Here is a 27,475-nt window from a genome sequence, read left to right on the forward strand (position 1 = left end):
GGCTGAGCAGAGGCAGCACGGCGAGGCTGGCGCTGCTGGCAGGCAGCCCCTGGTTCCTGAGCAGAGCTGCAGGGCAGCCCAGGAGCCCTGTCCTGCTCCCAGGGCCTGTGCGGCACCGAGCCCTGCCCGGGGCTGCTCTGCACTGCTGAGCCCGGGCTGGCAGGGCAGGGTGCGCGGGCAGCTCCTCCGCTTCCCTCCGACTAAGAGCCAGAAATGGCAGAAGGTAAAAGCACATCAACGTGTTAAAACATTAGTTATAATTAAAACCTTTTTGTTTTGTCAAATCTCCTCCTGGGAAAAGGGACAGGGACTGATTAACGGAAATAAAACTAGGCAACGGAATCCCAACTCGTTTATGTCTGCGTAATTAGTGCAGGAGGAGCTAGGGCAGCACATCCTGCGCGCCAGCAGGGCTGCCCCCTTCAGGGCTCCTGTCCTGCAGAGCAGCTGCTCTCGCAGAGGGTGAAGCTGCAGCTCTCGCTGGTTCACACACGCCCCTCTGCAGCCTAGTGCTTCTCCTGCTCCAGCCTCCTCATGGCCTCCAGCACAGCCAGCTCTTTGGCTTCTTTCTTCTGGTTGCGAGCTTCAAACTCCAGCCTGCAAGTACCACACAGTGCCCTGAGGTTCTCATTCACCCACGCTGCCTGTAGACAAAAGCCCCTGGAGCAGGGCAGCGTTGCCTTCTGCGCTGCTCGGTTCTGAGAGCCCTTCAGAAACCCCCCAGGACCCCCAGAGCCTCCCATGGCTGCTGCCAGCCCTCTGCAGTCCTGCACGCCCACACTGGTCACACTGACTTCCTTCTCCCTCTGTGGAAGCTGCTATTCCATTCTTGGGCTGTTCTGGGTGATGTAACACCAAAATCAAATTTATCACGGATGTGAGCCAAGGTGCTGAAAGGACTCGGGCCTAAAAAGACCAAAAGCAACATGCCCTTTCCCCTGGGATACAGCAAGGGAAATTTATCATTAAAGGAGAAAACCAATAAATGTGCAGTGCAGCACGTTCTGACACAGCAGAGTTCAGCTGTTCCCTTCCCTGTGCAGATTGATGCAATCACATTTACAGCCTGCCCAAGCCATGACAGAGGAAGGAAGCCAAGTTTGCTGCTCTGTGCCTTCAGACAACACCACCTCTCCCTGTTTGGTCCCATCCATCAGTCCCCAGACACTCTGGAGGGAACAGTACGTGACAGAACCAGGAGACAAAGAAATCCAACCTGTTCTTGATGATTCTTTGCACAATTAGATCTGTGGTGAGATTGCTGCCACTGTCCACCAGCTGGAAAATGCCACGTCGCTTTGGTTCCTGCAGAGAGACACAGACAGGGCTGTGAAAACTCTGGGAGTGCAGCCCAGCCGAGCTGAGCCGTGGCACAGGCAGGATGCACAGCAAACGCTCGCTGACAGCAAAGCTCCACACACACAGGAGCTGCCCAGCACAGAGCGCCAGGATTTCTCCCTCTGCCACGAAGGCATCAGGAACAGGCAGAGCAAAGCAGTGCTTGGAGAGTGGAGCTGCTGGGAGTGATTTACTGACTGCTCCATGATGGTGCCCTCAGGCGTGGATGAAAAGCTGCCAAAGCCTCCTCAGCAGTACCTTCTCAGTCCAGGAGCACAACCAGAGCCAGGCCCCGGCCATCAAATGCTGACCAAGCAAGTGGCACTTTACCTCATATGGATCAGAACCGTCCTTGTCCGGCACCACCTCAGTCATCCCATGGCAAACAAGCGTCACCTGGAGGAGGACACAAAAGTCACTGACAAGATCCAGAGGATGCCAGGGACGTTTCCTGCCACTACTCCCACTGAGCACAGCCTGGAGACCAGCAAAGGCACCCTGGTGCATGCACAGCCCGAGTCCCAGTGTGAGCAGGACCCTCCCTCCTTGCCCCCCTGTGCTGTCCTGCACCACTTCACTCCCCACACGTCTCCATGTCCATCCCTGTGCAAGGACTCACCCTGAAGTGATCCAGCAGATCAGCAGTGACAGCGTAGGGAGCTCCAATCACCACCTCTGAGACATACTGAAAAAGGAACCAGGTAGAGTTTTTAAATTTAAAAAAAAAAAACATCAAAGAAAAACCCAAAACCCAATCCCGAGCCAGAAGCCAGCTGCTTCTTAAAGAGACCCGAGCAGGTCTTCTGGCTACAGAAGTTCAAATAAGGGAACAGAGAAGTGGGCTCAGCAGTAACTGCTTGTCACACAACAGCTTTTTGTTCCTCTACAGAATGTCCTTTCTGTGCCTATAGAGCAAATCCAAAAGTTAATTGCTCCAGGCACCCATTTCTGGGGTTCCCCATGATTTTGCCTCAGGCATTTTCTCCCCTGCTGCAGGGAGCAGAGTTTTCTGTCCGACCACACAGCTCCCTCTGTGGCGTCCAGCCCTGCCACTGCCAGCAGAGCAGCTGGATGGGGCACAGCTTGGATCAGCCAGGATGGCACAGGAGCCCAGCAGAGCCTCCCAAGAGGACCAGCACCTCTGGCAGCCTCAAGTGATTCATCTTGTCTGTGTTCTCAGGGCACACCAAGGAGCTCGTGCAAGGTCACTGAGCACAGTGCCCACCAGCAGGCCCTGGGCAGCTCTCAGAGTGCAGAGACACCACTCACCCTGCAGGCCAGGACGCTGAGGGTTCGCTCGTGGATGTTCATGATGGGATAGTTCTTCCCTTTGTAGCGATTCACCTCCTAGGGCAGAGCACCAGGCAAGTCAGAGGGAGACAGAGCAACTCCCCTCCCTCCTCCCTGTCCCAAAACAACATCCCTGTCCTGTCTGTGGGAGCACAGGCTGCCTCGCTCACAGAACAGGCCCAGCTGCTCTGCCCTGGGACAGTTCCACACGGACCTGATCGAAATGCAGCCCAGCAATGATGTAGGGCTTCTCTGCCAACTGGTGAACCTTCTCCAGGAAATCCACGTGGCCAACATCTGCAGATCAGTTTAAGGAATTGAAGCTCACGTGGAAAACAGAGGAAGGAAGACAGAAATAGAATCACCCAAAAACAACAGCGGGAGTCAGGAATCCCTAGGATTTTATTCTTGCACTCTTATTGCCTATTTCCAAGAACAGCTGCTGCCTCCCTCCTCAGGTTCCACTGGTTCTGGGCAAAAGCCAGAGACTTTTTTAGCTCCACCTTACATGGACTCAGCTTTGCCTCTATCCTGAATTTCTGCTTGTTCGGATGTTCTGGCACGAAGCCTCACAGCCTGCCCCAGGAACAGCGTGTCAGCTCCAGGTGCTGTGGCAGCCAGTCTGCACCACAATCACTGGAGTGCTGAGAATATCCATCTATCTGCCTTCCTGAAACCCAACAGCCACAGACTGCTCCACACAGGAGCTACAGCCTCTTTCTCAGCATGCTGTGACTAAGACACTGCCAGGAAGAACTCACTCCTGACTCCTCCCTCACACACAGCTACAGAAAAGGAAGAAGAACGAGGCAAATACGCAGTGTGGTGCCTCCCAACATGGGAACATCAGCCAAAGAGCCCTGGTGCAGCCCTAGAGAGTGAAGGATACGGAATAGGTCGAAGGCTCCAGCCACGTAGATGATGGTGTCTCCTGGCTGGGGCTCCTTCCCTGATGCAAACTGGATGATCTTCTGGGATGTCTGCAGGAACTGCGAGACACCAGTCCAGGGACTGTGACCCTTGGGCCCCTGTGGAAACATACACCAGACACAGCCTCTTTTCAGGCTCTGGGAGGGGCTTGGGACAACACACAGTGCTGGGCAATCTGCTCATCTGAATTTGCTGGCCACTGTAACAACTCCCAGCGCCTCGGACTCTCTACATTCCTGGCATCGAGTGTTCAGACAGTTTCACAAAAGCCCTTTATGCCCTGTCTAAATCATCACCTCAGCAGACAGCTCAGGAGATGCCAAGAGGAAAGCTCAGGAAGGAGGAAGACAACAGGGCAGGTTTGAATTTCCACGAGAAGCAAGACAACACCGACCGAGCTACGCTCTGGCAGCCCCAGGGCGCCTGCCTGGCCCTCAGCTCTGGGACAGAGCTCGGTCCCCACCGCGTGGCAGCTCTGCAAGCGGCCACAATCACCTGCTCTGCCACCCAAAGCTGCTCCATGGCCCTTGGCAGGACACCCACGCTGCAGCTGAGGCCAGAGCAGGCCCTGCAAAGGGCAGCACGCAGACAGCTCAGCTGTCAGGGTCACCCAGGGTACCCAGTGCCCTGAGCCATCCTACCCAGATCCAAGCCCCAGCAAACAGCCATGCTAGAGCAATACGCCCCAAAACACCTACTCAAAACCCCCAAAACAGTGGGCAACTAAGGAAGATGCAGACAAGTCAGCAAATCCCCCGTGAGTAAAAACCAGTTGCTCGAGCTGCTGGTGCAGCTCATTCAACAGGGACAATGCGGCTGGAAATGAACAGGGCTGGCTCCTTAGGAGCAGTGTGAGCCCCAGGCCGGCCCTGGCAGCTGGAGCACCGAGAGGGCTGTGCTGCCCTGGAGCTCTGCAGCAGCGTGGCCACACCTGCTGCGTCCACACCTAACACAGCACCTGCACAACAACGCGAGCACTGACAGCAGCAGCCAGAGGCTGTCCCGGGCTGGAGCCACGGGCACTTGGCAAGTGGCAGGAAGGAACTGACAAGCAAGGAAGGAGCCCAGCAGAGGCAGAGCAGCCCTGCGGTCCCCCTCAAGGACAGCTCATGCTGCCCTGTGCCACAGCTGCCCATCACACCCACTGCCACGTGGGGACACGGACGCTCACTGAGACATTGCTGCTACACGTGGGAGGACAAACAAGCCTGCAACAGGCCAGAAAGCACACTGGGAATCCTTCTCAGGCAGGACAACAACCAGACGTCCACGACCAGAACTCACATTACCTTCCCAAAGTTGTCAGTGTGCTTCCGATAGTCTAGGTCCTCATCCTGAAGGGAGATAAAGAGTCAAAATGTTTAAGCACTTGCACAGCTCATCCAACCAAGATATGCTTGTGTGTGGGAAGTGCTGGGAAGGCCAGGCTCAAACGCACACCAGGGATCCTGTCACTGAATGCTGCCGAACTGGTTAATACCTAACCAGAGTCCTGTCCCAGCATGAGTCACAGGAAATGTGTCCTTATCTGATCCCAGCTTGGCACTGCCAGCAAAGGTGGCTCTTGCCCAACCTGCAGCCCCAAGAGTGCTGCACAGCTGCATGCTCCCTCGGCCCAGCAAGCCCCTGACAGGACAGCATCCCTTTTCCTGCCAAAGACCCTCACGAGAGGCAGGCTCAGGCACCTGCAGCAGCCAGCAGCACCGGGCAGATCTCGCTGTCAACTCCTGTGCTACAGCTAAGCCAATTTAGCAGCTCAGCACAACAAAACATGTCCCTCTGTCCCTCAATTCGCCTGTGGGTCACTTGTTGCTGCAGTTACCCAGGTGATTCTGTTCCCCAATTCCTTCATTACTCAGTAAATTCAACTCATTACCTGACATAAAACCATTGACTTTACTTTTCCCTGGCTAGGTTAGCTCCCAGCCAGAGAGAGCTGAGGAGACTCAAGAAAGGTCTGATTAGACTAGAGACAACAGAAGGCAGAAGCATGAAGCTCAGTGGAAAGGGAGAGGAGTTTCCAACTCTGGCAGCACCTGGCTGACAGATCCATGCGCCTGCACTGTGTTGTTTCACCCTGGCAGGAGTCATGGCCTTGCTGCAGCTCCCCTAACCTTCCGAGGCCCACCCTGATCATGAGGCACCAGAGTGTGTCCCATCACAGTGCAATCTCAGGCGGCTGAAGCAAACGTGAGCAGGTTGTTTTGCTGCCCCTGCCCGTTCTCCAGGCAGGAGCCAGGCCCAGGAGCTCTAGCCGCCACTCTGCTCCGTGTGGGGCAGCAGAGGGAAGAGCTGCTCGTGCCCTGTGCCCCACCTGCCCCCACGCCCCCTGACTCACTATGTTGCTGTGGTGAGCCTTGGTCATGAGCAGCATGCGGCCAACGAGGTCAGTGGTGGACACGCCCTGGGTGCGCTTGCATTCCCTGCAGGGACAAGCAAAGGATGAGGCAGGAGCAAAGGCTCTGTCCTCCCACCACTGCCACAGGGCACCTGTGACACCTGATAAACCCAAACCAGGGGCTGGCCTCCTCAGCCTTCCTTCTCAAGAACGGCATTTATCCGCTGAGCCTCGGCATCACCCTCCGCCACAGCCACTGCTCGTGTGAACGCCTCCCTCACCCAGGCTGCCCTCCAGCCAGCTCTCAGGGAGGCTTTGAAGCCAGAGCCAGCCCTGCCAGGAACCAGACAGCCCCACTGGGCAGGAATGGCTGCCCCCCTCCCCTGAAGCCAAAATGGAAGCTCGCAGCAATGGAAGCTCTGACACACAGCCAAATTCAGGTGTGACCTGAAGAATGGTATGTTTCATCTGACTTTCCTTCAAGGCACAAAGTCTAACCCTACCCAGAAACTCTGCCCAAAACAAGATAAACAGGTAAGCAAGAGGTTACCTGTATCGCCCTGCTGTCTTTACTTCCTCATAGGTGTCCTTGCCATCGATAGTTAAGGTGATGTCATCTGCAGAGAGAGAAAAGCCTCAGAACTGGACACAAGCTCTCCTGCACAAAAGCAGCAGCTGTGCAGGTCCCACACACCTACAACTCTGCAATCCAAATCCCTGTGCCTCCGCAGGGGACACGTCCCGTGCCCCACAAAGACGTCAGGGAAGTGACAACTGTGACGACTGTGTCTGTGAAGACAGGGATGTTCCCGGACATTAACACCATCACCCATCTGGGGCACTGCTGGGTGCCCTGCAGCAGCAGGCAGAGCCGACTATTGTCTGAATGACAATAAACAAGCACTATCTGTATCAATGTTAAAAATGAACATTTTAGCTATTCTGGGACTGGTTTTAACCCTTGGCTCATGTTACAAGTTTTGAGTCAATGAAACAGTTAATCCAGTGGAAAGTTCTTCCTCTCAGTGGCTGCACTCCCACAGTGACATCCAGGACCCTTCCACAGAGGCCATTCTGGCTCATCTCTGGCTCACAGCTCCCAGCTCCCCCTGCACAAACACCTCTCACACTTTTGGTGATGGTGCAAAGCCTTCACAAGCAAAAGCTAAGCTGGTTTCCCTTTGCCAAAGGAGCCAGTGGGCAGCGCTGAGTGTGCCCACACAGAGGGTGCCTCAGTCCTGCTCCGCTCCCCAAAACCCCACAGCCTCCCCTCAGAGCACAGCCTGGCGTGCCAGCAGGGCACACACAGCTGGGCACACACAGCCGGGCTGCTGTCACCACCTCAGGTAAGCTCAGCTATTTCCACACTCAGCCTTTGCACAAACACAGCCTGGCCAAGCTGCCGGGGCAGGGTGCTGCTCGGAGAGCACGGGGTGATGGCGACAGGTCAGCAGTGGCACAGGGGACAAATGCAAGCAGCTGGAGCAGGGCCACGGGCACTCCTGTGCTGCCACAACCCCTCAGCACCCCTGCAGGGATCACCAGGCACCCTCAGGGCAGGCAATGAAGGTAATGAGGAATTTGATAACCACACCATCCACGTGAAAAAAGAATATTTATCTTCTAAAGATTAGGGATTTATTTACACTTTGTGAAATACTTGGCTTATCAACAGCAGGTGGCTGGGATCAGATGAGAGATACACTAAATGAGTGCAAAGACTACTCCTGGTCAAAGTAACAAAATTGCCTCAGAGGGGCAGGGAAGAAGGGCTGAGGCTTAATGAGCATTGGCAGCAGCCCAGGAAGGGACAGAGTCCCAGAGCAAGAACGTTTCCTCAGAACACTGGTGCTCTTTAGCAACAGTACACCCAAAAGTGTTCACGCTAAGAACTAGGTCTCTGGCCACCAGTCAGCTGAGCCACTGAACAGCTTATCAGCTGGATAAAGAGAGAAGCTTTTCAGATCTAACCTTGTGCCAGGATAAGTAGAAATAAACATGGTTGTATTTCTGCATGCTTTCCTTTTCAATAGTGTTTTTCACACTTAAGTTTTGTAAATGGCTTTCCCCTTTGCACAAATTTCTGCTGGTGCTAAGGGCAACCTCGGGATAATTTTAAATGACACATTTCACCTTTGTAAGTTAAAACCAAGGGTCCAGGCCACTCTCGAGGTTCTGAACACACTGACGTTTCTCCAGACCACGAGACCAGAAGCAGCTGCGCTGCCCAGTGCAGGTGTTGAGAAGGCAGAGCTGTGCAGGTAGCCCTGCCCCTGCTGGTTTGCAGTAGGGCACCTGGAGCACACCTGGAGCCCAGGTCAGCACAGCCACTGCCCCATCCCCACTCACCCCCATGCACGCAGAAGTCACAGCTGTACTTGTCCAGGGTTTCCAGCGTGGTGACATAAGGAGCTCCAGGAGCAATCTCATCCACCCACTTGATGGCCTGCACCATTTTGTACCTCTCCTCCTGTGTAAAGACGGGGGGACCCTTGTGCTTGGCAATCTCCTCTGGGGGAGAAACAAAATTCCAGTTAGAAGCACGTCCTGCAGCTCCAGTGACTCTCAGCCACTGCCCCTCTCATTTCATGGGCAGGTGAACTTCACTGCAGGCTTATGCTCAGATTTGGATCAGTCTGTGGTAGCAAAGGAAGCCCCAGATAGATCAGAAAATATTTTGATTCGGTTGCATTTCCTAAACATTTAACAAGGGCCCTGGAATTCACTCAGAGGGCAAAATGTCTCAGTGCTTCCCTGTACCCAGATACTTCTTCCTGAAGGAATGAGCTGGGGCTCCCAGCATCCCCCCAGGAGAAATTTCCCTCTTAAACAGTAACTTCATACTACCCCTGGTTCATACTGGAAATTCTGCATCCACAAACCCATTTAAAATACATCTTGACATGCCAGAACTTGTTTCTGACACTTAACTTCCAGAGTGTCTTGAAAAGAGTTTTTTTCACAAGGTAATTTGTTTTAAAACATAAATTCTGCACCTCCTACCAGCAAAAGCAGACTGATTTTTGGCTGTTTCAACTGTTTTTATAGCACAGAAGGCAGATTAACCCTCGGAGCCTGCAAGACCTGACCCACCTAATCCTCAGTCCAAAAGTATGACGGGGTAACTCCACTCCCAGAGAAGGGACATCTTTCTCTTGGAGGCTACTGATGCTGGAGCCGATGCAGGATGAAGCCTGACCCTATCAGGAGCTCTTGGGGCTAATGCTGCTGGGCAATCTGAGGGGCTGCACGGGAGGAATCCTGGTAGAACCTCTTACCATCGGTGTGGACCCCAACGATCAGGTAATCGCCCATGGCCCGTGCCTGGCGCAGCTGGTTCGAGTGGCCGTAGTGCACCATGTCATAGCTGCAAAGAGAAGGGCCGGCTCAGCCGGGCAGCTGCGGGCGATCCGCCCCGGCCTCGGGGCTGCCCCGGTCCCCGCGGGAGCCCCCGGCGCTCCAGGGCCGCTCCCTCCGTGCACCTGCCCGGCAGGGCTGGCTGGCCCCGGGGCAGCGCACCGGCGCCCGTTAAGCGGCCGAGCGAAGGGGCGCCGCCGGCCCGGCCGGTTCGTGCCCAGCCCCGTTCGCCCGGCACGGAGAGCGCCGCGGAGCCGCGGCCCGGCCCGTCCCGCCGCGCTGACAGAGGAGGCGGAGGCACCGGCGTAGCCAACACGGTTTATTTCGCGGCGCCGCGACACGGCCCGGCCCGGCCCGCCCCGCCAGCACTCACCATCCATCGCACCAGACGCGCACGGGCCGGTGGCCGCCGCCGCCCGCCGCGGCCCCGCCGCCGCCCGCCGCCCCGTTGCGCAGCATGGCCGCGCTGTCACCGGCGCCCGCCCCGCCCCGCGCTCAGCGGCTCTTCCTGCGCCGGCCGCCCTTGGCGCAGCCGCGGCCGAGCCACCCCCCGGGCCGCCCGACCGCCGCCTCCGCCCGCTCCCGGGGCTGCTCCTGCTCGCGGGGCTCCTCCCGCTCCCGGGGCGGCGCCACGGCCTTCCGCGAGTGCGTGCCCTCCTCGCCGGGGCGCAGCGGCTCGGCCAGCGCGAAGATCGGGTCCCGCGCCCTGCGGGAGGAAGCGCAGAGCGCGGCGGTGGGCGCTGCGGCGGCCCCGGGCCGGGCTCCCGCCGCGCACGGCCCGCGCCGCTCACCGGTCGTAGCGCGGGATTTCCAGCCCCAGCTCCGCCATCAGCAGCCGCATCACGTCGTCGCAGCGGCCGTGCAGCTTCAGCGCGGCCAGGTCGTCCTTCGGGGTCCACTGCGAGCGAGAGCAGAGCGGGCTGCAGGCGGCTCCCCACGGCAGGAGCGGGGGCTCCGGGCCCCGCACGCCCGCGGCCCCTCGGCTCGCCAACCCAGCGCCGAGGGCTCTGTCTCACCTGCAGGTTCACAATATACAGCTTGGGCCGCCGCGTGGGGGGCTTGCTCATGCACCACAGCCGCGGGTATTTTTTCAAAACCTGCCACAAAGCACAGCGGATCAGCACAGCCACAGGCACACGCAGCCGTGAACCGTATCAGCGAGAGGAAAAGGAATGTATTACCAGGAGGGGAAAGAGGGAGGAAGAGAGACTATCACAGATGTTGGGCGAATCCTGACACCAGAGTTTACAGTTGTCTGTTTGGGAGGAGACTGCTCAGCACCAAGGTGTATCACCAAGAGGGAATGCTGCTAACAATCTTCACCGAGTCTCTAAAGTTACCTTTAAGCTGGAACCCAGACAAAGAATCACATCTGCTTTGCTCGCAGCTTCTGTTGCTGCTTCCCAGTTCAGGGGCTGTCTCAATGTCCCCTTCTCCCCAAAGTGGACGATTGTATCTCTCAACTGTGCCCCACACTTGTGGCACATCCTGCCCGTGTGGTGCCTGTGCAGGGCCGTGCGCTCCGTCACATCAAACACTCGCACGTACTCTCTGTTGGGTGTGCAGGACGTGCAGACCTGGCGCAGGACGAAAGCAGAAACCCTGTCACACCATCAGCATCACACCCACTCCAGGCCAGGAGCAAGCCCCTTCTCTTGGAAGAAAAGCATTTTTTGGGGACAACGCAGAAGTTGTAGACAGAAGCATCAGGGATCAGATGCTAACTTGGAAAACCTCAAGGTTTTTTTGAAAACCAGCCACAGGCAGCCTTTGGCTATGTGCTGGGAGGGATTTCAGAGAAGGGCTGAGGAAGAGGTGTCAGAATCAAAAGGTTCCAGTATGTACAGAGGAAGAGCTACAGAGCTGTGTTTGGCACTTCCTAGGCAGTTCACCCCAAACCCAAGGGTCTGAAGGCAGGAACTGCACACAGGCCAAGCCCTTGTACTGATTCCGTCTGCGCTAGTGGCAGATCAAGAGTTTACATTCTCTTTTCGTGAGGCCACTTAACGTTGACTCTTCCTGCTCTGGCCACTCACCTCTATGTACATGTTCCCGTGCAGCTCAGATATTGCAGCTCGGGGCAGCCCGCTCCGCAGGTGTAGCCCGTCACAGTTCTGAGACACCACGTGCTGCACCTTGGAGGGAACACAACACTGAGCTCCTGCAAACCACACAGGGATCCCTCCAAGCAGTGATGCACGTGTCCCAAACCACACCAACAGCCTGTACATCAGGGCACGACCCACAGGGGAAGAGCCTGGTGAACAGACCTTTGTGAAAGCTAAATAGAAACCTCCTCCTGCTAAAATGAACATTTTTAGGGCTGGCTGATTTGTGACCAGCTCCCCAGACCAGCCTCACCAGGGACAAATACAACATGTTAAAGAAAAGGCACTGGGGAAAACTGCCAGAGCCGGAGCCTGCAGCTGACTGAGGAAGGCTTGGACATGTTTTCCTACATGGATATGCAGCCACTTGAGCCAAAAATGCAGTCAGGCAATATTCTCTGACTATGCTCTGCTGGGTTTATCATTTTTAGGCAGAGGAACACAAGTGAGGTGAGGTAAAAATATCTTACCAGGTTGTGCTTGTGCAGACAGGCAATGCTCATATGAGTGAGTGTAGGCTCTGCCTCACTCAGGTCTGCAGCCCTGATAAGAAGCAAGGGGGGGGAAAAAAAGTTGGAATTGCCATTAACCTCTTCCAGTATCAGCTTTCAGGGAATTTGGCTCCTCACCTGATGGTCCTGCCCTTCTGCAGCAGGGTCCAAATGCCGTTGGGGCCTCTGTAGTCTGGGATCGAAGCTGCCTGTCACAGAGAGAACAGCAGGGCTGATGGGGGGGCTGGCACAGCTCCTGTGCACAGACACAGCCACAGCCAGCCCAGGACAGCCAGCCCAGGACAGCTAGACACAGGCAGCCAACACAAAGTCCAGCCATCACTGCTTTTTCATTCACTCCCAGTTTTCCAGCATAGCTGTTCCTTGAACACAGGGAAACCTCTTGATCCGTTTTCTCTCTCTCTTCTACGTTTCAGCTCTCATTATTACTTCTAGTGTCAGCTTTCTCCAATTTTATGATTATGGAATCCCTCCAGAACTCTTTTTCATGCTTGGTACTTCCCCCTTTGCTACACAGCACTCCATTCTTGAGCCTTCTATTATTTTGCCTAGACTCTATTCTGGCCTGTCCCACTCAGCATCTCTGTGAACATGCAGGTGACACGAGCACCCAGCCCCCTGCCCTGAGTCAGGCTCCATTTCAGCAGAGAAGGGAGTGACAGAGCTCACACAAAGGGGGAGGTGACACATTAGAAGAGGTAGAACCAGACTGCTGCTTTGTCCCAGGCTACTGCCACAGAGCAATTCTCAAAGCGCTGTTTATAAATCCCAATAATCCCCAGCTGTCTCTGCATGTCAGATAACACATACAGCATTGCTGAGCTAACCGGTCTGAGGTTTTACACCAAGTCGTGGAAGAGACTCGAGTGAAGCCAGAGCAGTGTCCTCTGGCTCAGGCTGTGCCTGAGCAATCCTGCAGCCACAGGATCTCCGGGGCAGCAGGAATGCCCTGGGCTGCAGCCCGGAAGCTGCAGGACTCGTGGCTCAGGCACTGTGCTGGCCCCAGAGCAGCCTGCAGGGCCGGGGCTGGCACGCACCGTGCTGATCCCAGCGCCCGTGTAGATGACGAGGTGCCTGGCGCCGCGCACGGCCGCCGCCAGCTCCGCCACCTTCCTGCTCAGCTCCTCGGGCTCGTCGCACACCTGCAAAACACACCCGGCAGGTCACACGGCTCGGGCCACGCAGGAAAAGCAGCACAGACACAGCATCAGCAGTCATTTCCAGATGAAAAGGACGTGGGCATTGTTCGTGGGAGGATCACGGCAAAAAACCTCCTGGAGACCGGTAGCTGCAGATCCAGCCCCTCGGGAGACCGGTCCGCACAGCCAGAGGCGGCTGCCGGTACCGGGGCACGGCGGTTGTTCACCTGCTGCGGCTCTAGAGCTCGGCGGCAGCCAGCCCGGCGGCCTCCGCCGCGCCTCTCCGCGTCCGGGGCCGCTCCCCGCCATCCCCGGCGCGGCCTCCCCGCTCCCCGCCATCCCCGGCCGCTCCCCGCCATCCCCGGCACGGCCTCCCCGCTCCCCGCCATCCCCGGCCCGGCTTCCCCGCTCCCCGCCATCCCCGGCGCGGCCTCCCCGCTCCCCGCCATCCCCGGCCCGCTTCCCCGCTCCCCGCCATCCCCGGCCCGGCCTCCCCGTGGCCCCGCCGCCCACCTCCTCCTGCCGCCGCCGCAGCCGTTCGCGCCGCTTGCGGCGCCGCTCCAGCTCCCTGACGATGTCCTCGCTCTCGTTCAGCACCTGGCACTCCTCGGGGCTCCGCTCCGCCGGCGGCTTCCTCCAGATGCGGGACACCTGCCCGGTGCACACGCGTGGTCACGGCGGCCCGTAGCGGCGGGGTGGAGCGGGCCGGGCTGCGCCGTACCGTACCTGTCTCCGGCGGTCCCGCTGCTCCTCCTGCTGCAGGATCTCGGCGCGCGCCGCCGCTTTCCGCTCGGAGCGGCTGAGGCTGCCGCCCGCCGCCATGGCCCGGACCCGCCGCGCCGCCGCCGCACCGGGCCCGGCTCCGCCGCTTCCGCCTTCCGGCCGGAGCGCGCGCGCGCCGCTTCCGGCAGCGCCCCCCCGCGGCAGCGCCCCCTGGCGGCCCCCAAGGACGCGCAGGCGGCGGCTGTTGAAGCGCTTTATTGTCAGTACAAAGGCGGCCGACACTGTACAGAATAAATAACGGCAATAACTTAGCAATAAATACCGCTTGCACCGAGCCCGGAGCCCCCGGCGGGACCCCCTGCCCGCCAGCCCCGGCTCGGGCCGGAAGCGACCGCATACAATTCACAATACACAAATCCCGGGCGGGCCGGGGGCGCTCCCGCGGGGCTGGGCAGGACCGACCCCTCCCCGACGGCCCGGAACGGCACCAGGAAAAGGAGAACGGGAACACGACACCCTTCACAGCAGAAAACCAAACGGACGAGCACCTCAGGAACAAGAACTGTCACACTCCAGAACACTATATACGAGAGAGAAGGCGGCGCGACGGCTCCGGCACGGGCAGGGCACGGCAGCCCGGAGCCGGACCGGAGCGCTCGGACACTGCGGAGACACATCCCATCCATCACTGCTCCTACACTGCACTGCGAACTAAACCAAAGCACGGGCAAGCCACGCTCAGGGCGCCGGGGCCTCGCCGACATCCAGCGCGGCAAACGGAGCTTGTTGGCACAGGGGCACCCTTCAGAGAGACACCCTTCAGCCTCCCTTGAGGCACGGCTGCTCCTGCCCTTGCCCCGCTCCCTGAGCACACCTCGGCCCGGGGGAAGCTGCAGGAAGGGCGGCTGTCCTCGGGCAGTGCTGCCTGCCCCGGCACAGCAGCGGCTGCAGCTCCCCGACACCCGGCACCACCAAACCCAAGCTCTCCGAGGCTGCGGGGCTGCCCGTCCTTGCCTGCCGCCTTTCCGGGCTCTCCTCACACCAGAGGCTCCGGCTGTGGAACCCAGGCCCTGGCCAGCCCCATCTGCACCCTGCCCGCTGCGCTGGCCCAGATCAGGACTCAGCTGTGTCCCAAGGGCTCTGCCTGGCTCAGTCTCAGCCTGGCTCTAAGAGGGACCCAGGACAACTGGACGCCTCTGTGTTCTGTAAAATCTCACTTGTCCCAGCCACCACACAACCAGCTGGAAGACCAGAGCCTGCTGAGTGCTGCTCAGTGTGCGGGCTGTGGTGAATGGCTGGAAGTGGCACACCAGACACTTCAGAGAAGAGAAGAGGAAGTCCAGGGCCAGAAGGCGGACGTGTGGAGGCAATGTTCTAACCTGCTCCTCCTTTGGGAAGTTTACTTGGAAAAGCATCCCAAACAACTCCCTAAACTCCCTATCAATCAGAGCAAAGCTGATCTCCAGCAGGAAATCCCCATCAGCTAACTGCTCCTCTCCTGCCACACTGCAGCTGTTCTCAGGCTGCCTGCCCCTCTGCTCAGGGGACAGCAGTATCAGTTCAGCACCCAGAAACACCCCCAAAACCTATCCAGGACAGTTGTACCTCACCACCAGACTGTGGCTTCACTCGTGTTTCCCCAGTCTGCCCCCTCCACTCAGATCTTCAGCAGCCAGGAGATCACATGGGCTTCCCCCTCATGCCCTGCTTCTCTAAAACTCAGTAAATCAGCTCAGATCTTTGGGAAGGGGAGAGGGAAGTCAAAGCGTTTGTGGAAACGGAGCCTGGCCACAGACAGATTCCCAGCTGCATCCCAGCTGTGAGTCTGAGCCCTCTCCTAAAGCCCGGGGCAGAAGCCACCCCAGGAAGGACAGTGATCCTGCCACAGCTCGCTGGCCAGCAACGTGCAGACACCAGGACTAGCCTGTCCCACGCTGCCCCTCTTGTTGAGGTGAGCACAACACAAGTTCTGACCACAGGATCTAATTCCAGAGCTCAATCCCATCAGTGTTCCCCTAAGCCTGGACGAGTCTCCCTCACGGTACTTCTCTGACAGGTTTGCTGCACAACAAGAGTGCAGTGATTTCCTCCCCAGACAACCGAGCTAGCCTGGCACTGGCTGCTGAGCAGGAGCTCCTCGGGGCAGGCCTCGCTGCACCAGCCAGCCGTTCCTGGCTCCAAAAACAGCAGCAGCGCCTTCGCCCGTGCACCAGAACCCTTCTGGAGAATCCAGAGAGATTCCAACTCACGCTCTCAGTTGAGTTTAGGGAAAACGACAACAGTGTGAAATGACAGCACATGGCAAAGGCACCAGCACACCACAGCGCCGCACAAGAGCTCGGGAGAGAGCGCCCAACACCAGGGGACACCACAGAAACTAGCCAGGTCAAGAATAAGTCACTTTTGGTACAATTGCAAAAAGATATCAAACAGGACTTGTCTCTTTTTTTGTCTTTTTCTAAGTTTTATAAATAAAGTCTGATAACTCTTTATAAAAACTAACCTCAGAGCCACAAACAGTTTGCAGGAGGTTCATGAGAAACTTTAAAATTATTTATTTATTAACTTTTAACTAGCAAAGTCTCTGAGAATATTTCCCCACTCATATGGTCAAATATTCTCGCCTTCTCAGGTAAAAAAGCTGACTATAAATACGCTCTCTCTTCTGTCCAATTTTAAACTTAGATAATTTAATAATTCTTAAAATGATGTTTCTCTCTTTAAATAAAGGGCTATTTAACCACATAAACTGGTTGTGTAAACCATCACACTAGAGACACTTGATACCCTCGAAACACGGGAACAACTAGTGATTTTGGTCTTGTTCAGTGCAACACATTAGGCACAAAACCGGCCTGCAGTCCACACAGTCCCACTGCTGCCTCCTTCCTGCCTTCCTTCCTTCCTGCCTTCCTTCCTTCCTTCCTTCCGGGGGCTCCGCACGCGGCAGCGCCGTCCCCCAGCACTGCCAGCTCACGCAGCCAACGGCACGGCCCGAGGGACACCCACGGCTAGGGCACAGAGGCACACCTAGAAAGGAATAAAACCTAGGACACAGAACACTCCAACTGTAACTACAGGTACCAAAGGAGACAAAAGCAGCAGGTTCAGGCGCTGAGATGCACCACCTGGAAGAGTCATGGAATAAAGCCTTTGGAAGTAACCGAAAATAAGGGTTCCCAGCCCCCAGGAAGAAAGCTTTCCTTGGGCCACTCCTCCACCCTTCTCTCAGCCACGCTGCACAGATTTTCTTTGGGTAGAAAACCAAAATCTCACAGCCTGTCCCCAGGGCACCCGAGGGCTACAGACTGCTGGGTGGGAAGCTCTGTCTGCACAGGACAAGGGATGCATCACCACTGCTCATACCAATCTGGACACAACAAAATAAACTGGAGCGATCAGCAGGCCAGTCCTGGGCCAAGTCAAAGGAACCCAGACCCATGTGGGGAGGGCTTGTGCTTTGGGGATTCCAGGCTGGTTTTGTGCCTAACTGCCCTGCACAGACAAGCTCAGGCAACGCTCGCTTCACTAAGACCGGGCGTCCGTTTTGGATTTCACTATTGTGATGACACTGGTGGTAGCCACCTTGCCAGGGACGAGGGGCCCCATACCGGAGGCGAGAGGCCCCCGTGCAGGGGTCACGGGGCTCCGGGCCACGGTTCTGGCGAAGTTCTGCAGGGCCTCATATTTGGAGCGGAGAGCATCAAGTTCCATTTTCATGCTGGCGTTCTCTGAGGCCAGCTTCTCCACTTCTTGCTGCAGCTCTGCCTTCTGCTTCTCCAGTTCCTCCTTCTGGGTGACGCGCTTCACTCTGCAGCTGGCCGCGTAGCCACGGTTCTTGAGCGTGCGCCGCCGCTGCTTCAGCTGGATGATCTCCTCCTTGGACAGGCCCCGCAGGTGCTGGTTCAGCTCGCGCACAGACATGGTCACCAGCTCCTCGTCTGTCAGGCTGGTCCCATTCTCGCCTGGCTCCCTCTTCACCTGGGGGAGAGGCAGCACACACCTGTGAAGCCTGAGGTGATGCCCACGCCCATCCCACGCCCATCCCGCGCCCCGTTCCTCCCCCGCCACGTTACCTTCAAGGCCTTGTTTCCTTTGTTGGGGGTCGTCATAACACGACAGCCTTGGCAGCTGGGTTCTGCAAGGGAAGGAAGGTCAAATTAGCACCTGGGACACTGCAGAGCTCACGGCATTCCTCTGGCAGGGTCCAGCAGCAACGCCCCGAGGTGCTCCACATCCTGGACTCTGCCATGGGGTGCTCCACATCCTGGACCCTGCCATGGGGTGCTCCACATCCCAGCCCCTGCCATGGGGTGCTCCACATCCTGGACCCTGCCATGGGGTGCTCCACATCCTGGACTCTGCCACGGGGTGCTGCACATCCCAGCCCCTGCCCCCAGGTGCTCCACATCCCAGCCCCTGCCATGGGGTGCTCCACATCCTGGACCCTGCCATGGGGTGCTCCACATCCCGGCTCTGCCATGGGGGGCTCCACATCCTGGACCCTGCCCCGAGGTGCTCCACATCCTGGACTCTGCCACGGGGTGCTGCACATCCCGGCCCTGCCATGGGGTGCTCCACATCCCGGCCCCTGCCATGGAACACAATCAGCAAGCAGCCAGCTGGGCTGGACTCACAATAAGCAGAGTGTCCCTAAGCAGAACCTGCTGCCCTTACACACCTCTGCTGCCACGGAGACTCTGTGGCAATGCTGCTTTTGTTTATGGTGGGGGAAATTAAAGAACTAGGAGGAGTCAGAAGACTTGGAAGCCACATTTTTAAAAATAGCCTTGCAAGCAGCAGGCAGGGTCCAGAGCATGGCTGCTCCAGGCCAGTCATGCTGACTCAGCAGGCTGGCACTCTGCACCACTCGCTCCCAGCCTCGTCCTTGTCACTGCCAAGCAGGGCAGCTCACCTCACACGCCCTTCCAACAGGTGCCCAAGCACAGCCCAGGAGCTCCCCACTCCTACCAGACTCCAGATGCTGCCAAGGATGGCTCAATAAGACATAATCCTGAGCAAGGGTACACTGGAATTCCATCACAAATTTGGGCTGATGCCTCAGCAGCCTTCACCTCTCCCAGTCATACAAAAGTGACCCCAGTTGTAGGTCTTTTCTGTGAGAAGGCACCTGTCCATCCCTGGCATGCCAGAGCCCAGAAACACCTTCTTCCTCCTTATCTTAAGAGCCAAGGTGTGCTCACAAGAAAACAAAGATTTAAGGTGCTGAAAACCAGAGCAGAGCAGACTCCTTCCCTGCCATGGAAAACAAGACTTCAGAACTGGTAAGAGCAATTCCCAGGCCTGCTTTACAGAGACTTACTCCCAGGCTCCTGCTTCCTTCCCCACGTACCTCCTCCCCTCAGGGTTTTCAGATTGCTACTACGCTGCCCAAGGAATTGATGCACACAGATACTGCCTGACAGACACGGCTGTGCCTCAAACAGCCCACACTACACCCACACAGCCCTGGCCAGCATTCCTGCGCAGCCTCCAGGTGCCTCTGCCCCTTTCATCTTGCAGGTGTTAAACAACAATTTGGTCTGCCCCTGCCTTGCTCCCAGCAGGACTCATGTCCAGTTACAGACCAGAACCAAATGCACACATCAGCAAATAGGGCTTAGTGCTCTTTCAGCAGCTGTGGCACAGGCTCCCTCCAGTGCATCTATGACCTACGGGAGGTGAACAGGACCAGCAGTCCCCAGAACACCAGCAGAGATATTCCTGAAGCCTGCAGCCTGTCAGAAGCCAGGCTATTTATACATACCTAGAGGACAATGCTCCTTCCAACAAGATGTCTGCTGCCCCAGCCACACCGGCACAGCCACGGTCATCTGCTGCCCAAGGAAGGCAGCTGCAGGGAGGCAGGACAGGCAGCATGCAAGCAACTGCTGCACAAAATCAATTCTCCCCTCCTTCCCAGACTGCTGCTTATTCCTTCTGTTCCTACCTGGTAAACAATATGTCTGCTGGGAAAAGGGGAGAGGAAAGGGAATAGCTGGAGAGACCAATGTGCCTGCCCCTGCAGCCTTTCTGTGCCCCATCCTCCTGCAAGTGGAAGGAGTCAAGGGCAGGTATGGGCAGTGGGACACAGGAATTTGCCTGCCCTGCAGCACTAAAGAATTTACAGCTACCTGTAAACACAGGCTGCCTTCATTACAGCAGACCCAAACTGAAACAAACGGGAACACGCATGCTGCAGCAGGCAGGGCACTGGGAAGATGCTCCTCAGCAGGCCGGGGAACTGCTGGCAGAGCTGCTCATTCCTGCCTCTGCGCACTCTAACACAACACCTCCCAGGCAGGAGCCTCTCTCAACAGCCATCAGAGCTGCCACAGGAGTGGCCCCAAAAACCTGGTGATCCCACCTCTCCAAGGAGCAGCAGCCAGTAGAACGGAAAGAACAACCCAAAGAGTTTCCTGGGTGCCGTTTTAACCGGGCTGTTTGGCAGCTCACAAACAGGACACCCAGAGAATGGGTTACATAGCAGAGACCAAACTTTGCCTTACTCTCCAGACTGCTGATGGATCAGCTTTTGATAGCTTCCTGAAGAAAGATCACACTGAAAAGTGCCAAACGCTGTGGCTGCAATGAAGAAACTGCAGCCTCGACACATTTCCCCAGAGCTCAAAAGGCCTGAACTCAGCACAAGCAGAGCCAATTCTCCCCTCAGCTCAGCGGCAGCACACGGGAGCTGACAGCAGCACGCATGATCCAGCACGGGCCCTTCTCCAGCTGCTGGTGCAGAACCCTGCCCCGAGCCCGTGTAAACACGGTGATGTCCCTACTGCAGCGGGCAGAGCAGGGCTGTGCTGCCCAGGGCTCCGGCAGGCACAGGAGCGTGGTTGGTCTGTCAGCAGTGACGGGGCACACGGCACAGAAACACTCTCTCCCAGCGCGGATTTCATACTCTGTTTATTTGCTTGCCGGCAAATTGCCTCACACAGTCTCATCCAATGACTCCCCAAATTACCTGTGTAGCCAAAGACAGTGCCTGCTGCGTTCCCCACCCTGGGCCCCGCTGGCGATGTCATCCGACCCTGAGCACTTCACAGCAATTTTTTCCTCGAGGAATCTGCCCAGCCAGCTGGTCCTAGCTCTGCTCACACTGCTAAAGCAACGGGCCAGCTCCGAGACTCCCTCCCCCGACCACAGAGCTCACACAGGCCGGACAGCCGGAGCCGTGCCCGGCACAGACGGACGCGGCCCCTCGGCGCGGGTCGGACGCCGCAGTGCCGGGGGAGCCCGCTCCGCCCGGGGACCCGCAGCGCCCAGCACCGGGCAGCCCCCGCGGAGCGGCACCTCCGCCCGCACGGCAGCGGCCACCGGGCAGCCCGAGGGCACGGCACCGACCGCGGGCAGCGGGGCCGTGCCTGCCTCTGCTCTGGGCACCGGGCGAGCGCCCCGATGGCCCCTCAGCCTGCCGGCCCTCCCGTCCTCGGGAGAAGAATGACAGACCGCGGCGGGGGCCGCCCGGAGGAACGGGGACCAGGAGGCCCCGCCGGGGCCGGGTCGCGGCCGTACCGGCGGAGCCGGAGCGCCCCGAGGTGCGGCGGGGCTGAGCGGGGCAGGCTCGGCCCGAGGGCAGCCGGGCTGCAACACGATCGGGGCGCTGGGCAGCCGCGGAGGGAGGGGAGGAGGGAGGGGAGGAGGGAGGGGCCGGGTGCCCGCGCTGCCCGGGGTGGAGCCGGGAGCGGCGGGCGGGGCGGGGCAGGCCCCGGGCCCCGCGCACCTGTTGCTCGCCCGCCGACCGGGGCCGGGCGGGGCGGGCCGGGGCGGGGCGGGGGCCGGGCGGGCGCGACCCCAACGCCCCGCCGTGAGTCAGCGATGGCGGGCCCGTCGGGCACTCGCCGACCGCGCGGCGGCCCCGGCCACCATCCCGGGGCCCGCCGTGCCCGCCCCGCCCCGGCCCGCCCCCGGGGACCGGCCCGCCCCGCCCCGGCCGGTGCCACGGCCGCGCCCGCGCTCGCTGCCGGTGGCGCTCACCTCCTGCCGGGGCCGCCGGGCCGGGCCGGGCCGGGCGGGGCGGGGAGGCCGCGCTGGGAGGGACCGGGACTCACGAGCCGCCGCCGCCGCCGCCGCCGCTCACGGAGTCGTCACGTGATATTTGGGTCACGTGGCTCCATTCATGAAGCGCCCGGCGCAACCGCCCCGGGCCTTAAGGGGGCCGCGCTCCGCTCCGGGGCACCGGGGAGCGCCCGGCTCGGCTCGGCCCGGCTCGGCTCGGCCCGGCCCGGCCCGGCCCCCGGCGAGCGCTGCCGCTCCACCGAAGGACGGGGTCGGCCTCGTCTCTGGCAGCAGCCCGGTGTCCCCGGTGCACACCGCGCGTTTCAGAGCGCGCAGTCCCTCAGGCCGGGGCCGCTCCTCTGCCCCGGACCGCCGCTCTCTGCTCCGCGCACAGGGGATGTGAGCGCCAGCCCTCCGGGGCTGTGGCAGCCCCTGATGGGCTGGGTTCCATCTGCTGCGGTTACAGCTACGGGTCTATAACCATCTAGGAAGTTCATCTGTAACTCTGTCTCTCTGGGAGGACCCAGGGGCATCCCCAACATCTCCCTGCAGAGGGGTTCAAGCTCAGGCATCCATTCATTCCGCATCCCACTTTTCAGCCAAGTGGGAACTCTTTCCACAACACTCCCTTGCATTTTGCATCACCCTCTGCTACAGCTGCTGCAAGCCATAAGCCTGCTACAGGGGACACCAGCATGCTGACTGAGCGTTTTCCCATGGACAAAACAGAAATAACACAGAGAACACTAACAGTTGTGGCTTAGGAATGGCATTCCCTGTATTAGCGTTCCCACTGAAATACTCAAAACCACATGCTGCTCACTCACTGCCCTCTTGTCCCTGTCCCTCTGTGGTGGGCTGGAGAGGAGAACTGGAGGCATAAAATGTAGAGAACATGGTTTGCTACAAGAACATTTTACTGTAAGCAGTAATGAGATAAGAAAACAAATAATAACAGTGACAATATTAAGAAGAGTGTAGAAGAGAGGTGAAGGATTCCCACGATTGCTCACCACATGTAACATGATGCTGCTCCCACTGCTCACCTGATGCACCCAGGCACAGGGACCCCTTCTCGCCACCCCTCTTCAGCCCCTCTCCCCTGCTGCAAACCCTCCCCTCCCCTTTGCCCACGTGTACAGAATAACCAGGGTCCTGGCCATGCCATTCCTGGCTAATGCAAAGATTAACCCAGTCCTGGCTGCAGCCAGGACACTGACATTCAGCACTGCCAGAATGTCAGTGTCTGGTCAGTTCTTCTTGCTCTTGCTGGTGAACAGACTGACTTTGCTAGCAGATGCCACAGACAGAGAAGGAGAGTCCAGCTTCACCTTGTCCAGCAATGTTTTCTTTATGGCTGCCGGGGAAATCTGCTCTTGGTCTGCCAAATGCTGCAGCTCCCTACAGTGGGGTAGTGGGAGAGGAAGACATAGGAAAAATAACATGGGGAGGGTGGGGGGACAAGTCTTGCAAGCTCTTTAGCTCCTAGGTGCCCACCTTGTGCGGATGCAGGAAGCCTCCACAGCGTTGATGAGGAGAGAGCGAAAGCCACCACTCTCCAGGAAGTGCAGGGCGTGGATGGTGGCTCCCCCGGGCGAGCAGACGTTGTCCTTCAGCTGACCCGGATGCTGCTCAGATTCCAACAGCATCTTGGCAGCACCCTGTAGCAAGGAAAACACCTGCCAGAGCCTGGCTGAGGAGGGTAAGCCACCGTCTTACCCTGCTGTTCTCCACCGTCATGCCCTCCTGTTCTCCACCATCATACCCTCCTGTTCTCCACTGCAAGAGCAGCACCAACACTCACAACAGGCACACCTGGGCTCCTGCAGGCCGCCAAAACACTTTTCAGAGCTGATGAGGCCTCAAAGCAGCAGAGTTTCCCAGGGCCCAGCTCCCACCCCACCAGCAGCACCAGCAGATTGCTGCAGACCCTTCCTACAGCCCCTCGCCAGGAACTGTGTGCATTCCAACCAAACACGTTCCTTAAAGCAGATTCTGCCAGAGCACCGCGACCGCCTCAAACTGCGAGGTGCAGATTGCTCTGCAAGGAGCAGCACAGGCTCGATGTGCTGTGCAGCAGGTAACACTGACCAGCAGAGCCTGCGCTCCCAGCCGAACCGCCAGCCTGCGGGGAAGGCCCATCTTCACTCCTCCGTCTGCAAGAGCATCCAGGGCAGTGAATGCCTGAGAACACAGGGAAAGAAGGGCACTGAAAGACTGGTAAGGCTTAGAGAAGAGAGAATCCAGGGCTTCAGGACTGTTCTGTGACTCCTGTCACTCACAGCCTTGACAAAAGCCTCCCCTTTTCCTTCATAGATGCCATGCCAGGCTTCTCTCCCACCATTTCCAGCTCAGGGGTGGGGGGAATGGCAGAAATTCAGCTTCTGATCATGCAAACTACAGGCCCAAGTTTTGCAACATGGACATGCGGGCACTGCACACTGGCTATGGACTTCAGACTCATCTGACTCTTGAAAAATTGTCCTGCTGTCCCAACTGGACACCTGGAATACATGTCCCATTGCAAATATGGGTGATGGGAAAAATAAAAAAGAAAAGACAAGTTGAAGTTGCACAGAGTTTATGGCAGGCAAAGGCAACTGCTCTCCCTAGGATGGCACTAGCTGAGGAAACAGCAGCACATACATACGCAGGGCCACTGCCACTGAGCCCCGTTACAGCATCGATGAGGTCCTCTTCCACCTCGGTGCAGAAGCCCACGCTGGCCATCAGCTGCTCCAAAAGCTTCCCATCTTCCACATCTGCATGAGTGCCAGTGGCATAAACCGTAGCACCTTCCCGGACTATCACAGGGGTGTTGGTCATGCACCTGATCACTTTCGGTGTGGGGCAGAAGGTAGAGAGTTTCTTAGGGCAGAAAATCATTGAAGACAGAAATTAAGAAAAAAAGAAAGAAGGGAGAAAAATGAGCTTTAGTGCATATGTTTCATCAATGGGTTGTTCAGGAAAGGACCCCCTCCAGGGGCAAGAACAATACAAGCAGAAGGAAAAGAGAGACCCCTGTATCTCAAATGTCCTGCTTTGAGCCACAGCAGCCCATCCGTGAATGTGAAGCCTTGCTCAGGACCAGCAAAGCAGGAGCTGGGCAAAACTGAGTTGGAAACAGCATCCCAAAGGCCTCAATGCCACATCAACCCACAGATCTCCAAAACAGCTCCTGCAGACACTCAGCATAAAATCTGCAGAAATTCAGGGGAAATGGGCCACTACTGTTAAAATAAACATGACTGGACAGCACCTCATGTGAGAGAAGAGCTGGATGAAGCCTCTAACAGCATTTGCCGATGAACACAGGCAAATGTGACCAAAACCAAGTTGGCTGCTGCTGTGTGACTTTAGTCCTGAGCAGCACGAGTCCGTGGCAGGGCTCCGCGGGGTGAGAGGAGCGGAGCCAGCTCAGGGCCGTGCCGGGTCCCCGCTCACCTTCTCGATGGAGCTGATGGTGACTCCGGCCGCGCAGGACACCACGATGTGCCGGGGCTCGATGTCGGGGCCCACCTCCTCCAGGATGAATGGGATGATGGGTGGCTTTACGGCCAGGAAGAGGACATCGCTGCTCTTCACCGTGTCCTTGTTGCTCACCGTGAAGTTCACTCCCATTTTCTGCACCGGTTCGGGGAGAAACGGGACCGTTCAGGCCCGGGATGGCCGGGAGGGAAGCGCCGCCACCCGGTGCCCGCTACCCGGCCGCACTCACCCGTAGCCCGCTCACGGTGGGCAGGTCAGTGTCCGGGGAGCTCGCCGTGATCTTGTGCGCAGCCAGGACCCCTGCGAACGACCCCGCGCGTCAGCCCGAGGGACCGGCACCCCCGGCAGCACCCGCCCCGCGCCCGCCCGCCCGCCCCCCGGAGCCAGGCCGAGCCGCCCCGCGCGCACCTGCCGCGGTGAAGCCGCGGGCCAGGGCGAAGGCGAGCTGCCCCGCGCCGATGAACCCCACGCTCATCGCGGCGCCCCGGCCCGGCCCGGCCCCGCCGCCGCCGTACACGTGGCCGCGCGCGCACGGAAGCGAGGCCGCGCGGCGGGACGGGGGCGCGCAGCCAATCGGCGGGCAGGGGGGCGGGGCAGCGCCAGCGTTCCGCCACTCAGCGAGCGGGGGCGGAGCCAGCGGCGTGGCGCTCGCCAGCGATTGGGGCAACCGGCGCCCGGTGTTGCATCATTCACCGCCCGCGGCGCCGCCCCGCGCCGGCCCCGCCGCCAGGCGGCGCCCTGCTCCCGCCAGAGCCCCGCAGACCGTGCCGTGCCGTGCCGTGCCGTGCCGTGCCGTGCCGGGCCGTGCCGTGCCGTGCCGTGCCGGGCCGTGCCGGGCCGTGCCGGGCGTGCTGTGCTGACCCGAGCCCCGCGGGCCGTGCCGTGCCGTGCCGTGCGGTGCTGTGCTGTGCTGTGCTGTGCTGTGTGTGCTGCCCCCGAGCACCGGGGTGGCCCCGTCGGAGCCTGGCGGCCCCGGGCTGTGCAGAGCCCGGACAGGAGCGTTCCTGTAAAACCCATAGCCGACAATGATTTTTTTCCTAAGTATCGTCTTACCTCGCTAGTTTTTGGGGTTTTTTTAACTTCTTCATTGACAGAAATAAAGCTCAGTGTTTTTTCTGCTGATAAGTGTTCCTAAACGCTGATCTTTCATGAGTACTGAACCCCGGGCTTCCTAAAAAGAAGGGAAAACCCCAATCCAAACCCATTAACAATTCTGACTTTAACCCACCCGTGCTGGAATCCTCTGGGTGCTGACTGGATTGGCTGCAGCCACAAGTACATAATTAACGAACACTCATAAATGCTAACATTAGTTTACCAAAAGAGGTTGGGAATGGTTGGTGACTGGGGCAACCAGGTTCATGGGGAGCTACTTGATCATCATCTGTTAATTAAGGGGGGGAGATGCTCTCTGGAAATGAAGGAGGTCTGGAGAACTGAATCATGGCAGAGCTGGTTGGTAAATCCTGATGACTAGATATCAGATGTTCTCTGTTCTGGATTGGGCAATCTCATAGTTTCCAATGGTTGGGGAATGTTTTAACCACTGAAGCATGAGGTTTTGATTTTTTTTTTATTATTTTTTTTCTCCTAAAAGAGAGGATTGTTGTCCACACAATCTTTTTTTGCCATTTGACCATGTTCACATTTTTTGCTCAGTCTTTGGCTGGCAGATGAGAAAGCTAAATCTGAACACACTGTTCTTGGCAATGACTTGTGTTTCCACTCCTCCAGTCAGTGGGATCATGGTTTCCATGTTAAATCCTCTTTCTCCTTATTTGAAGACACTCCATTTTGCCCTCATTGTTTCCCAAGCACCAGTTCCTCTCCGGCCCTTGGACCCAGGCTGGGTGTAAGTCGCACCAACCCTTGGCATTGTCAGTTTTACCATGTTTCCGCTCTTGCTCCTACTTGGTGCGAAATCTGCCTGGCAGGAGCCCGGGAGTGCCTGGGGAGCCAAGGAGCTGCTGCTGGTGCTGCTGCTGCCGCCACGGCCCTGGCAGTGCCATCCCTGGGCACGGGCACCCCTGCCTGGAGCCCCCAGAGCCACCCCAGCACGGGGCGAGCAACGCTCCTGGGCCCTCTGCGTTGGGTTTTACAACAAAAGCCATGGTCCTTCACAGGCACTGTTTGGTTTTTAGTAATCTGAAATACCAACAACCAAAAAAAAAGAGAGTAATTTTCAAGTATTACATGGCTTAATTTGTCCATATTGATGGGTTTAACAGGAATATATCATAATTG

At 58.1% G+C, this 27,475-nt stretch overlaps 4 protein-coding genes across 4 annotated transcripts; all 4 read right to left on the reverse strand.

Annotated features, from left to right (window-relative positions):
* Positions 1-242: 242 nt before the first annotated feature.
* Positions 243-9,712, reverse strand: PCYT2 (phosphate cytidylyltransferase 2, ethanolamine). Its single transcript, XM_054293105.1, has 13 exons — positions 9,627-9,712; positions 9,175-9,263; positions 8,246-8,407; positions 6,447-6,513; positions 5,897-5,981; positions 4,848-4,892; positions 3,518-3,656; positions 2,843-2,925; positions 2,608-2,685; positions 1,958-2,023; positions 1,669-1,734; positions 1,217-1,305; positions 243-597 (listed from the first exon to the last, which is right to left on the reverse strand). Exons 1-13 carry the CDS (start codon positions 9,710-9,712, stop codon positions 507-509), a joined length of 1,146 nt encoding a protein of 381 aa, XP_054149080.1. The 3' UTR covers positions 243-506.
* A 36-nt stretch (positions 9,713-9,748) lies between these two features.
* Positions 9,749-13,840, reverse strand: SIRT7 (sirtuin 7). Its single transcript, XM_054293104.1, has 10 exons — positions 13,739-13,840; positions 13,526-13,663; positions 12,911-13,015; positions 11,991-12,061; positions 11,832-11,904; positions 11,290-11,388; positions 10,594-10,830; positions 10,270-10,350; positions 10,045-10,151; positions 9,749-9,959 (listed from the first exon to the last, which is right to left on the reverse strand). Exons 1-10 carry the CDS (start codon positions 13,832-13,834, stop codon positions 9,749-9,751), a joined length of 1,218 nt encoding a protein of 405 aa, XP_054149079.1. The 5' UTR covers positions 13,835-13,840.
* Positions 13,841-14,917: 1,077 nt separating this feature from the next.
* On the reverse strand, positions 14,918-21,805 carry MAFG (MAF bZIP transcription factor G). The gene is made up of 3 exons (XM_054293122.1): positions 21,722-21,805; positions 17,812-17,873; positions 14,918-17,716 (listed from the first exon to the last, which is right to left on the reverse strand). Exons 2-3 carry the CDS (start codon positions 17,845-17,847, stop codon positions 17,264-17,266), a joined length of 489 nt encoding a protein of 162 aa, XP_054149097.1. The 5' UTR covers positions 17,848-17,873; positions 21,722-21,805; the 3' UTR covers positions 14,918-17,263.
* Positions 21,806-22,559: 754 nt separating this feature from the next.
* Positions 22,560-25,745, reverse strand: PYCR1 (pyrroline-5-carboxylate reductase 1). Its single transcript, XM_054293109.1, has 7 exons — positions 25,640-25,745; positions 25,461-25,531; positions 25,187-25,366; positions 24,389-24,610; positions 23,834-23,926; positions 23,240-23,403; positions 22,560-23,143 (listed from the first exon to the last, which is right to left on the reverse strand). The coding sequence occupies exons 1-7, from the start codon at positions 25,704-25,706 to the stop codon at positions 22,993-22,995; spliced, it is 948 nt and encodes a 315-aa protein (XP_054149084.1). The 5' UTR covers positions 25,707-25,745; the 3' UTR covers positions 22,560-22,992.
* Between the last annotated feature and the right edge of the window lie 1,730 nt (positions 25,746-27,475).

The sequence above is a fragment of the Melozone crissalis genome, unplaced genomic scaffold (genome assembly GCF_028551555.1).
Source record: "Melozone crissalis strain CALT ecotype California unplaced genomic scaffold, PUWL_Pcris_2 ptg000129l_1, whole genome shotgun sequence".
NCBI lineage: Eukaryota > Metazoa > Chordata > Aves > Passeriformes > Passerellidae > Melozone > Melozone crissalis.

Coding starts and splice junctions, on each gene's coding strand:
- PCYT2 (XM_054293105.1), bottom strand. CDS start 9,712: ATGCTGCGCAACGGGGCGGCGGGCGGCGGCGGGGCCGCGGCGGGCGGC. Junction 2,024..2,607: donor TCAGCGTCCTGGCCTGCAGG/GTGAGTGGTGTC, acceptor TTCCTTTTTCAG/TATGTCTCAGAGGTGGTGAT. Junction 1,306..1,668: donor ACGGTTCTGATCCATATGAG/GTAAAGTGCCAC, acceptor GTCTCTCTGCAG/GAACCAAAGCGACGTGGCAT.
- SIRT7 (XM_054293104.1), bottom strand. CDS start 13,834: ATGGCGGCGGGCGGCAGCCTCAGCCGCTCCGAGCGGAAAGCGGCGGCG. Junction 10,831..11,289: donor ACGGGAACATGTACATAGAG/GTGAGTGGCCAG, acceptor GTCCTGCGCCAG/GTCTGCACGTCCTGCACACC. Junction 10,152..10,269: donor TGTATATTGTGAACCTGCAG/GTGAGACAGAGC, acceptor TCTCGCTCGCAG/TGGACCCCGAAGGACGACCT.
- MAFG (XM_054293122.1), bottom strand. CDS start 17,847: ATGACGACCCCCAACAAAGGAAACAAGGCCTTGAAG. Junction 17,717..17,811: donor AAGGAAACAAGGCCTTGAAG/GTAACGTGGCGG, acceptor CCTCTCCCCCAG/GTGAAGAGGGAGCCAGGCGA.
- PYCR1 (XM_054293109.1), bottom strand. CDS start 25,706: ATGAGCGTGGGGTTCATCGGCGCGGGGCAGCTCGCCTTCGCCCTGGCC. Junction 25,532..25,639: donor CCGCGGCTTCACCGCGGCAG/GTGCGCGCGGGG, acceptor GGTCGTTCGCAG/GGGTCCTGGCTGCGCACAAG. Junction 23,404..23,833: donor TGGGAGCGCAGGCTCTGCTG/GTCAGTGTTACC, acceptor TCCTTGCTACAG/GGTGCTGCCAAGATGCTGTT.